Consider the following 13,077-nt stretch of genomic DNA (forward strand, 5'->3'; position numbering starts at 1 on the left):
ATGTATTTTTCTTGCTCGAATCTACGTTCGAGCTTGGTTTCTCTCCCCGGAAGTAGTTAAAGCTTCATATCACGATTTCTTATTTATGAGTCAACTGATCGATTACAAAGATATTGATACAGAAATCAGTAATGATGCTCTCAAAAAATTTTCAAAACAGCTCTGGTACTTAGCTCCCGAAACTATGACTCTATCCTTATTTGATGATAATGTTTCAACCTCGGTTAAGAGAAACATGGCACAAATTATGTTGGAAGCAGATAAAGATAAAGAACCGCAAGAAGCAGAAAACCAACAAAAGAGATGCATTCCGCATCAATATAATTTCTTTAAGTTTATTAACAATAAACTTTCATCTTTTGTAACACCTGTTACTAAATAATTCTTGACCCGATTTTCTATAAGTTCTGATTTTCTCAACAAAGACCCTTCAACTTGGAATGATGACCCTGGTTACACAAGCGGAAAGAAAAAACTTGATAAAATAATTGTTGTGAATGATGCTGCAGAAAGAGGTGTCAAACTAATTCAGGAATACAACAATATTCTTACAAAAGATGAAAATGAAAAACAATTCGTTTTACAAATCGTTGCTAAAGATCGTAAAAAATACCCTACTGCTACTAAATTCTCACTTAGGCAAAAATAATGTAAACATTCGCTTGTTCCCACTGTGTTTTACTTCTGTAGAAATTGTTTGTCATAATAAAATCTATTTATCCTCTGGAAGCTGTTGTGTTAGTAAAGAAATATTAAATATTGTTAAAAAAAGAAGCACGAGATTTCTAGGATTGACCGAACTTCAGGTCATTTGATATAGGATCGCCATAGAAATTGTCCAAATGAAGAGAATCTTTGCACAGCCTGCTTTATTGTTCATTGGAACAAGATAAGAGGTTTTGGGAGCAATGAAATTTCAAAAAAAAAAAAAAAAAAATATATATATATATATATATATATATATATATTTATATAGATTTTGTAACATTTGTCGTGTCATAACTTCTTAAGTAAATAAATATGTATGCATATATATCTATATATATATATACAGGGTGTTCCGTTCGTTTTAACATGCAAAAACCTCTACTTTCGCAGCCGTTAGTCCTAGATGCATACTTCCAATTGCAAAAAAGTTCAAAATCAGATGTCGAGTTAAGATATTGTAAGTTTAAAGCAAAAATAAAAATTAGTCAAAAAATACAAAACTTAACTTTTTATACGGGCCCTAGGTCCCCTAACTAATATTTAGGGAAATGATCTCCATCAAATGAAATTACTAACACAAAACATTTGACATTCGTGCGACGAAAACTCATTGAGATATCCAAGTTCAAAGTTTTAAGGGACCATATAAAAAATGAAATTGGAACTTATCGCCGTTTCAGAAGAGAAAGAAAGTTTTTTGTCAATGTAAAAAAAAAAAAGTATTTATGCTTTTTATTACCATTTAAAAATTAAATGCAAATGTTATGCCATGATACGCAAAAACACACAATAAAACCTCGAACAATTTGAAAAACCACACTCTCTACACACATGTGATTTTAAACCCTTGTTAACTGCCATATTTTCTCCCAAAAGGTGTTATTGACGGCGAGTATACATTGGTTTTAATCACAAATCGCTGCGTTTCGTACCTTGGTGAATATTGGTCGTACTAACGTCGAACTTTTGGGGCAGTAATAGTTTCCAATGGATATTCTTTCCTTAAAATAAAAGGTAGGGGACCTGGGGCACGTATGAAACGTAAACCTTGTATTTTTTGACTCATTTTTATTTTTGCTTTAAACTCTCAGTATCATAATCCTGCATCTGATTTTGAATATTTTTGCAATTGGAAATATGCATCTCGTACTAACGGTTAAATGGAGGTCTTGCAGGTTAAAACGGGACACCCTGTGTGTATATATACATATATAATTCATGTTCTCCCTAGGAACAACTGAATACTTTGGGTTTCTAAGCGGATCGGACTTCAATCTTCCTGTCTACAAAGGCGAAGTTCAGTGTTGTTCTTTGGGTTATGACCTGCGCGCTATAAATGAAAGAGGTATTTGCAAAAATTGACATTTTTAAAAAATTGTTAACTTTTTTTTTTGTCTATCTGAAGGGTTATTAAGCAGAGTTTCCTTCCGTCCCAAAAGAATAATAATGCAATTAAATTATAATCTCGGAAATGACTGGTGAATAAAATACCAGAATCCCTCAATTACTACGTCCAGCTTAACCGTCACCAGGGTAGGTACTTTTATGACAAAAGTGGTTAGAATAAAGTAATATATAGATACCAGCAGTTCATTCTTCAACAGTTATTTGTTTTGCGATCAAAAAGGTACGTCACTTCACGAAATGGGAAGATTGGAGCCGCAGATTGGGCACTGTCGATTGAGCGCCGTCAATTGGGTGCCAGGAACATTAGGAACATTGGGCACTGCGCATTTTGGGCCCCGGGAACATTGGGCTCAATGTGCGAAAAAAAGGTCCGACCCCCAGTAAGACACCGAAAAATCAGATGAGACCCAGCAACAGATAAGATGAAGAAAGGATGAGTAATGGACAGTAATTTCTCTTCAAAATGAGCAAAATTTCTTTATTTTTGAAACTAAAGCCCTATTGAACTTAAATGTACATGAAACACCAGTTGACCTCGTGGTGACTGGTTATAACCTTCCACCACTGCCTTATGAATACCAACTGACTCATAATATTCACTCTGATAACACTAGATGGTTGCACCGTATTCATGGGACACTGCAACATCAGTTATACCCATCCAAAATTCTTCATCGCTAAATCCAAACTTACTACTGTCTGTTACGAGACTCTTGTCTGTTTCTGGTGCCGTTACCCTAGTTGTGCATTAGAGTGAGCAAGAGAACACTAACTAATTACACTCCTAGTTTGTTGTGAACCTATGCAAAAAAGTGTTTTATAGAGATTCATTTTTCAAATAGCGATAATTTTAACATGATTCAAGAGATTTGCTTAAATTCGTCAATAGCGCCAGATTGAAACCAGATTCGAAAAAAAAAGAAAAAGAATCGCCAAATTTGACAAAAAAAAAAAAAAAAAACTTTTTACGATGTCACCAATTTGGTCACAAAAACTTGGTGATCATAACCTTTGCGATATATCGCCGATTGGTAAAATTGGGGATAAACCACTTTTTTACAACATTTAATTCTTTTAATATTCACTAGTAAGATTTATCAATTTTTTTTTTACTTTACAAGTAGCAACTTCATACTCGTACTTCATATTTAAATCAATGATTTTTTATGTAAGTATTTAGAGAGACATTTCTTTTACTATTTTATACCTAAGATAAAAGAAAAAAAATTATTATTATCATTTGAAAAAAACAAATTCAGAATTAAAATCTAATTCTAATTAGAAAATATTGACAGCAAAACCATTTGCTAAAAGTTGCTATTAGTTAAAATAAGTAAAAAAAAAAAAAAAAAACGCAAACGTGCGAGAGGGAGATGGGTGTTTTGAGGGGTATTTTTCTCATATTTAGGGGGTTCTTGATTTGGGGGATCTTTGCGATATTTAGGGGGGGGGGCAGCCCTTGCGCTTAGTACACCCCGTGGTGCAGGTTGCTATTACAGAAAGGTTGATTAATAACCATGCCAGCCGGTTGGCAATGACATTTTTTTTTAATGAGTAATACATGTAATCGAACCAATTGGTCATCAGGTTTTTTATAACATGTGAGGAAATCAGTGAAAATTCAAGACAGAGCGCTTAGTGTCTTGTCAAGCGTTGCCATAATCAATATTGTTGAAATTTAAATCAAATGTTTAGTTTTTAAATGAAGCAATAATAATAGTTGTTACCTTAAACAAGTAAAGAAAATTTAAATGTTTGATATCTTGAATTAAAATAATGTTTTTCGCAATCAAGAGTGTGTTTGTGGTGTGCATAGACGTGTGTGTGTATAAGCTTGTGTGTTAATTAATGAGTGTTTTTTTTTATCATGCACAGGTGATTACATACTTGGCAAAAGAGGAGATATGGTTCAACTGAACCCGACTCCAGCTACTCCTGTCTTATTTCTTGGTGGGGATTCAAAAAAGAAGTTGAAGGAAACGTACCTTACAAAATATCCAGGTAGAATTTCATCTCACAAGCATTTTTTTTAAAATTCCTTGCCACTGAATGTTCTGCACCAAATGCAATAGAGGCACACACAGTTATCTGACATAAAATTGCTCTCTTGTGTTTTTCAGAATATGTTATACTTTTCTTTTTTTAAACTTAAATGTTCTATAAACGCAGTTATCGTTTCTATTAAAGTTCAGTTTCGGTTTAGATAGCGTCTTGGTTTTTTTTTTTTTTTTTTTTTTTTTTTTTTTTAATTTTCTTTTTCGACATTCATTGAAAAGCTGGAAGATGCGAGCATTGGAACTAAGTCTTTCAGACTTACTTGACAGTTGCTCAAATTCTTTAGTTTTCGAACAATACATTGTCGTATCATAAGATTATAAGAATGAGAGTTAAGAGATCGCTTTATATAAACACAACAAGATTGTACACATTATCCTGTTGCTACTATGCTTATAGGTCAAATATTTTACCAATAAAACATTTAAAACAAAATATGGGCTTTCCGTACTTCATTCTCAAAAGTTGATACATATTTTGATGACTTTAGGTACTTGGGACATAGGAGATGATGCCGGGATCAATCCATCGACTAAAGGATTCGTTGTGTGTGGAAGAAGGTAATATTATTTCGTTTGACAGTGTTTATACGCAAAAAGAAATTTTTCTGTTAGTGAAGTAATTCAAACTTTTTTGATTTTTTTTTTTTTTTTTTTTTTTTGCGTGATTGAATGAAGTGGTTAAAATAAGTGTTATAAATTAATTCATAATTTATATTTCTCTCTTTAAAATTGAAATGTCATTCATAGAGAAGGAAAAATGGAAAATAATGATTTTTTTCAGAAACCAAATACGAATCTGTATATATATATGTAAAGGTGACCGTGTTTCTTTGTTTGTTTGTACCCGATGTCCAGAAGACCCCATAGCACCTACAGCCCTGAAACTTGGCACAAAAGTTTGAACGTACCCCGGGCCATTGCACCTCGAAGCCGAAACTCTAAATTTCGAATTAGTTTTTTTCTAATTAACTAATTAAGCTAAATTTCGGCTAATTGGGGGTAAAAAATCCAACCACCCCCAAACATTATATATCGTTGGAAAGGGTTTTCCTTCCCAAACAAGATGATGTTTGTTCCATTTTTCTTAATTAAATAGAACAGGAGATATAAGCGATTCTAATTGAGCCAATTTTCAAGGCTTCTCTTTCAAGAAATTGCTATAACACTAGGTCCACTTACCGGACAATTTTCAACTATAGCACTAGGTCCATTTTCCAGACACTTTTTCAATTACTTCCTTTTTAAACATTTTGGAGGAAGTTTCGTTTGTTGCTTATGAAGATTTTACTGTTATTACTTTAATTTAAATTCATTGTGCGTATTTTAATTGATTTTCTTTTTAATTATAAAGTCGCTTGGCGAATTTGGCGATGAATTATGGAGTTTTTTACATTTGAAAGCTACTACAAATGTAATTTTGATGTAATTTGTTTTTCTTGAATTCAACGGATTTTCTTTAAATTTTTAGCACACGCATCTCTGTGCGGGTACTGCTAGTCTATCTATATATATAAAAGTGACGGTGTTTCTTTGTTTGTACCCAATGGCCAGAAGACCCCATAGCACCTACAGCCCTGAAACTTGGCACAAAATTCGAACGTACCCCGGGGGTCTACACCTCGAAGACCGAATTCTAAATTTCTAATTGGTTTTTCATAGTTAACTAATGAAGCTGAAATTTCACGTTTTTTGCCTAGTTAGGGGGTAAAAAATCCCCCTACCCCCCAACATTATGTGTCGTTGGAAAGAGAAAAAAAAATTCTGTTTATTGTTTCATTTCTCTCACTTAATTCGGAACTCCAGCGCTCGAATACGCTACCTTGCGGTGATTTACATAACTGCGGGGAAAACTAAAACATTGCGTTCCATGTGTGTCTGTTGACGTAAATATAGGCAGTTTATTATGAGTATTTATTAAAGCAGTCGATGTGTCTTGGATTGCTTTCAGAAATAGAAAGTGTTTTGTCCCTTAATGTTATTCTCGAGCTCCTCAAAATAATGTTAGTCTTTATTATTTCCCTCTAAAAAGTGAGTTGACTGTCGTAAATGGCAAGAAATCCTAAGCACATGAAAACTCTTTATTAACAAACTTCGCATCTGCAAGTCTATTCGAAGCTTTTTTTTTTTTGGAAGAGGATAACTTTCTACAAGGTAAATTTTTTTATTGTTTTGTGTGAATTTGTAAGAGTATGGTTTTCTTTTTTTCTTTTAATCTTAAGCTTAAAAGAAGGATATTATGCAGTATTATCGTAGAACGGAATGAAAAATGTTTAACGCTGAGAATTTTCATCGCCAAAGTAGTGCGATTATAGTTTAGGGTTATAGTTTTAGTATTGTGCGAACATAGAACACTTGCTTGGCGAGATTTTGCATGTCAGTTGTAAACCATTTTTATTTTTTATCATGTGTGGATTAAAATGATAGAAAGATAACAGAATTCGATAAGTTTAAAGAAATAATGGAAGATTAATTAAAAAGAAAACTACCGCCATGTATCCGTGAGAATTTTATTGATGATGGATAACAGAATTAAATCATAATTCATAAATTAGAAACATTCGAAACCGAATGTAAAACAATTAGCGCTAACCAAACAAAACAAAGAACTTTCATCTTCCTCTTTTGATAACACTGATAAACAAAGGTTTATTTACATGAAATATTTATAGTGTTCATATAGCTACAATAAAAATGAAGTCTCATCAAGAATTGATACATTTCGAATTCAACATCGTGGAAATGGCTGCTTACAACTACGAATTACGGAATTTGTATTAATTTCTAATGTTTAGTAACGCTTCTTGAATTCTCATTTCTTTTTACATGGGCCAAAATATCCACAAGACTTTAAAAATTAATTTAAAAAGAATAAAACAAAAAAGTCATGCATACAAACAAAAATTACTAGTCTTATTAGCATTTTCTACGCTACGGCGTGCGTTTGCTTTAGTTTTTTCGTCGGCCATTAGACTGACTGCAGTGCCCCCTATAGTTCGTTGGAGTTGCGAATTAGAACCGGAGATGTAATTGAGATTCTAATTAAGCCAATTTTCAAGGCTAAACTTGATTTTTGTTCCTGCAGCGACGTCATCTTTGGTATATAGTTACGTTCTAATAGTAGAACCGGTGAGTTCTTGATTTGGTATTGCGCTGTTGTCATTTTTTGTTAAATTCATTGTGCGAATGTTAATTGATTTTTTTTTTAATTTGAAAGTCGCTTGGTGAATTTGGCGATAAACAATGTAGTTGCGGATTATTTTTTATTTCGCAAAATATTTTAGACTTCAAAGTATTGCATTTAGGTTTTCAAAGGGTGTTCACGCATTTAAGTTAAAAAATATGATTACTGATTATTTGATATCAGACGGGGGGAGGGGAGGTATTTTTTTTAATTCTAGAGTTCTCCCCCCCCCCCCTTTTCTCAGACGATAGCTTTTCCATAGTTAAATTTTTCATACGGGGTGCGGGAATTCCCCATGTCCTAGATGTAACGGGTTTTTTGATTGTGTTGTTTTCTGTTGGGGAGTTGAATTCTTTTTCGTACGGGATACGGGATTTCCTTTTTGTACTAGATGTACCGTGATTTCTGGAAATAGGTATAGGAAATACGAAAAAGATAGATATTGATTAATTAATACCGCTGCCAAATTTATTTAAACAGCCGCTGTAGGCGTCAAACTTGGCATAAAAAAAGGGGGATGGATAGTGGATTTTTTTATTCAACGAACTTCCTTTAAATTCTTAGCACGGGCATCGCCGTGCGGGTACAGATAGTATTTTATATTGGGAAAATATTTTAAATAGTATGTGGGACAAAGTGAAATAGCGCGTAAAAGAGAAATGGCGAAATATTGACTCTGATTTTAGCAACACATATCTACTAATATTTTAGTTATATAGTTACACATGTAGTCTCTTCCAGTGAAGAAAAAATTACCTCTGAAAATCAAAGAATATGATAACACAAGCAATTTTCAAAAATTGATATTCATATTGTAATATTTTGTTGTAAATTTAATTTATTTTTGATATTATTAATGACAAAGTTATTGCTATTAACATTTATAATATACTTTAGGAACAACTAATATTCAGTGCAGTATTTATTTTTTAAAAATTAATGTTGTTTACATTGTAAATGCTTTGTACAATTAGGAAAGTTCATGCGGTACAAAAAAAAGTTTGTTTAATTTACTTATTCAGTCTTTTATCAAATCGATTACTTATTTATTTAGTAATTATTAAATTTACATTCCTTCATTAAATAATTTCCTTATTTTTTCATTCATTCACTTATTCATTCAATATTTTTTTCACTCATTTATTTATTTTTTTCGTTTACTTTTTCATTTCCTTCTCATTTATTCATTCTTTTATTAACTTATCTATGTGTTAAAAAATATCTCTAATGACATAATAGAAAATATTTCATTCGAAAAATATTTTACTTTTGACTTTGCCACATGGGAAAAAAATTAAAAAAAGAAAAATCACCTTTTTTGGGGGGAACTAACACTTTAACAAAATAAAAAATAATGTTTCAAAGTCAGTTTTGTTGCTAAATATATTGTTTTTTCTTTATTTACCGCAATTTTCAGAACAAATTAACATTTTATTCGTTTTGAAAAAAAGTAAGTTATCTTAACCATTTCACTTTGCCCCACATCCTCCAGCTTAAAAATAACTAATAAATAAGTGTGTTGATTTTCAATACAAAATTGTACATTATAATTATTTTCTCGTTTAAATTTCCCATTATACAGTGATAACGTCATGAAACCTAAAGCTTCAAGATTTAACTGTTCAGATATCTACTTTGCCTGTAAGTATGTCATAAGTGCCAACGAATACAAAAGCATTAACAAATTGACAAATGAGTTTAAATATTAATAATATTTTTCAGTGGAAGGGTTTCCCGGTTTCGTAGACAGCATATGTGTCTCAAAGTTTAACTCAAAACAAGATGAGCGCATAGTTCTATTTTTGAAAATGGCTCCGGGGCATTCCCTCACTACCGAAGTTGAAGATAAAATTCGAAAGACAATTCAAGAAAACCTTTCCTATGAACATGTTCCAGATCTCATCATGGAAGTACCAGGAGTACCAGTAAGTACCGAGTTTATTAGTACAAGAGCATTCTGATGCATATTACGAGTTTTAGAATGCGAGCAAAATGAAAAAAAAATATTAAGAAATTTAATAATTTATTAGAAAAATCATTAATAGGTATTAATGTACTTTAATCAATACCTCATGAGTAATTAATTCTAAATATCTATACAAATAGCAATGGGAACTATAAAAACCGATACGTTTTATAGGAATATTGCTATTATTATAATATTGAATCAATATTGAATCAAATTTGAAGATTTTTACAGCTTTCTATATGCGAAGAATAGACACATAGAAAAAGATTCACTGTTAACATTTTTGTAAAAATACAGCAAAATAAGCAATAATTTCTATTTAGGTATGTGAGAAATCCTTTTAACACTACAAATCAAGTGTCTTTACAACAGTTTTACAAAACAATCTCTTCTCAGCAGCTCTGTTAAATTACTTAAGTTTTAGTTTAAAAGACTCGGATCAAGCTTCTGGATGAGTTTTACAGGAAAAATAAAGGCATGCAACGAAGCTCTACAGGGCTTGGAAATTTCATACAATCAATCACTGAGGCTCAGAATAGGAACCGTTAAATCCATACCGATTGATGCTATGCTATTATTTAGAAACAGTGCATTTATTAAAGCTATTATTAAAGAAAATGCCATTTTTAATTTAAAAAAATTCAAATGCGTGATCCTTTTGAACGATTTACCCAGTTTGTACAAGAAATTAAAAAACCCAACGGCTTCATTCAATCTCTGCAAGCTACTAGAAATGAATATGAGTTATCTGATAATATACAGCAAATTGCAGGGTCATTAATCCATTGGGGTAAACTTTGTACAAGAAAGATAGTTCTATAAACTTGGTGAAAATGTTATATGCCCTTGGCACAATTGACATGAAGTACCCAATTTCCGAGTAGTTGCATGTCCGCACACGTGGCTTGCTGTTGATTGTATGAATGCAGGGTCAGGAGTTTTCTCGCACTTAAAGGCCTTTACTTCCATCTATATGTGCTTTTTTCCGCATCGGTAGTGTTCCTGCAGCGGAACATCACGTTTCCGAAGCAATATTCTGAAAGCGAACCGTGAGTTTACTTCGAACGCCCCTAAAATTCCCGATGCGGTATTTTTGAGACGTCTGCTTTTGAGACTACACAGATTTTCCGATACCGAAAAATGTTGAGCCAATCACAGAGCTGCATGAGATACACCGCCAGCTCAGTCACATCTAGCCGAGGACTGCAGTTTCGTGCTTATTAGCAGTCATCAGCCCGGCATAGGAAGCGAATGAGCTGGAGGTGGAAAACCTCTTAAGTGACTTACATCTTGTTTAAAAACGCCATTGTTGGAGTGCGCTGATCTTCGATTTGTCGGCAGTATTTTGTTGAAGAAAGTGTCGCAGCAACATAATAAAAGATTAAAATTAGTTACATAGGAGCTAGAAGCAATATAAGTTTTTATAATATATCTTGCGAGTATACTTTGATAATTAATGCCAAAATCATACATCAATTTGGTGTTAGCCAAACATCAGTACTTAAATGCTAGCGGTTAGTTTTTATACGATATTACAGTTGTAAATTTATAGTTCCTTTAATTTGTCTTAAATTTGAAAAAAAAATGGCTTACATATTTAATGAAAACGCATTTTCAACAAATATTTATGGAACCTAAAATCTGTCAGTGCAGCGAATATTTATTTTTTGTTGTCGTGAAGATGTACTTCTTATTGATTTACCAAACAACTTCTTATTTATAGTTTGATTTTTGTACTATTTTGATAGCTTCGACACTTTTATTTATAATTTTAATCTACGGAGAAAAATATTGGAAACGAAACTGGAGGTCAATAAATTATTTTACGCAAGCGAAAAAAAAAAAGCCGTTATATTAGAAATTTTTACTTGTCATAACAGATGCACTATTTAGTATTATTACTTGCACTAGTGTTAACTTTTAACATTGCAGATTTGATAGATTGATATTACAGTTTTGTTTCTTAATGTGGAATTAATCTTTTTAACACGTTTTTATTAGCTTCACCTGTATGTATGTATGTATCTTGTAACAAAATCTTGCAGCTCAAATTTCGCCCACTTCCTGGATCGGATTCTTTTGAAATTCGGCACGCGACCTCAGACCCGATGACTATGCAATATTCTATAATCAAATTAATTCATTAATTAACTCTTTTAATTGTTAGTTTCCTCCAATTTCAATCAATATTTTGGCATAAATCCAACAATGTGAAAAAGGAAAAATTTTAAAATAGACATTAAAAAATGCTTGCAAAAATTATTTAAAAATATCTACAAAAACTTTTAATTTTTCTGCATCAGACAAAATTTGTTCCAATGTTCCAAGGTGATTAGAACATGAAATATAATTGTTTTTAACTAATTTCATGCCAAAATTTAGGTGAGCCTTCAATTGAAAATTCATTGCTGATTAGACCATTGTTGAACAACCTTTTATTCAAATGCATCTCAAATTTTCAAAGTAATATAAATATGATTTCCGCAAACATACATCGATGACTCACAGTAGCTTCCCATCGGGGTCCTCTTGTCTTAACTTTAAGATATTACCTCGCACTCGTTTTATAAATAATTTCGTCAATTCTGGAAAAATATTTCAACTGTGTATAATAATGCATATAAACTGCACATGGACTTAGTATAAATTTGTGTTTATAGATCAACTTTCGAAATAGAATTCGAAATGTTTTGCTCGCCACATTGCCAGTCATATTCTGTATATAAAACTTTGTCAAACTTAATGAAAGTAAAAAAATTGCAGTACTAAGACTTTTACGAAAAGAAGTAATTGCAGTTTTGCCTGATAATTCTCCAACATAAGACTAAAAAACAGAAAAATAAAATAATAGTTTAAAAAACTAAAAAAACATGCATTCGTAGCAAAATGAACTAAAAAGGGAAAAATAATCTTTGGATGATAGTCGTTGACCAATCACTTAATTTTAATGTAATACAAAAAAGCATGGGGGGGGGGCTTCTTATCAGTTGTCTTGAATTTCTTCCATTTGTTGTCCAAGCAAAAATGTAAATAGACAGCACCCCACGCTTTTTTGTATTACATTAAAATTAGGTGATTGGTCAACTACTATCATCTAAAGATTATTTTTAACTTTTTAGTTCATTTTGCTACGAAAGCGTGTTTTTTTAGTTTTTTAAACTATTATTTTATTCAACTTCATAATTCGACAAATGTTTCAATAACAATCCATTTTGACTTATTTTCTTTGAAATGATATCTGAGTGATGAAAGAAGGTTAACAAAAAAAAAAAAAACTCCGGAAATCCTATCAACTGAACAAAGAACACTCCAATTATTTTGTTCCTTGAATTGTCGTTTCACTAGCTTTAAAAAATTCGAACATTTGACTTAAGAACAATATTTACATTCTTCTCCTTTATTTTTCCGTTTAAAAAAATCCAAGGTAGACTCTTTTATTGTTATCATTATTATTTCTATCTTTAGCAATGAATTTCTACAAAAACAAATAAACAAAAAATACGTTTAACTTCAGTATGCAAGCTCAACTGACTCAGTAGACAATGTGTCTGCTGCTCAATTATTTTGCATTTGGGATGCTGCCAAATAATATCAGCAGAAATCAAAACTAAAGCTCTCTACTCAAATAAAATACTATCCTTTCATTTGCACCTATAATAACACAAAATTGCATACATTCGTACCATTCAGTCATAGGTGTTTCAAATTTTAGTACGAAAAAAATTTTGAAATTGAAATATTTTATCATGTTTTAA

At 31.8% G+C, this 13,077-nt stretch overlaps 1 protein-coding gene across 1 annotated transcript in view; it reads left to right on the plus strand.

Moving 5' to 3' along the window:
- LOC129226735 (acetoacetyl-CoA synthetase-like) overlaps positions 1-13,077 on the plus strand; it is a 161,268-nt gene that overhangs the window by 117,292 nt on the left and 30,899 nt on the right. The window contains exons 13-17 of the mRNA XM_054861364.1: positions 1,940-2,053; positions 3,991-4,116; positions 4,661-4,730; positions 8,936-8,994; positions 9,076-9,278. Coding sequence (XP_054717339.1) covers positions 1,940-2,053; positions 3,991-4,116; positions 4,661-4,730; positions 8,936-8,994; positions 9,076-9,278 — 572 coding nt within the window. The remainder of the gene's footprint in view (positions 1-1,939; positions 2,054-3,990; positions 4,117-4,660; positions 4,731-8,935; positions 8,995-9,075; positions 9,279-13,077) is intronic.

Source organism: Uloborus diversus, chromosome 7 (assembly GCF_026930045.1).
Source record: "Uloborus diversus isolate 005 chromosome 7, Udiv.v.3.1, whole genome shotgun sequence".
Taxonomy (NCBI): domain Eukaryota; kingdom Metazoa; phylum Arthropoda; class Arachnida; order Araneae; family Uloboridae; genus Uloborus; species Uloborus diversus.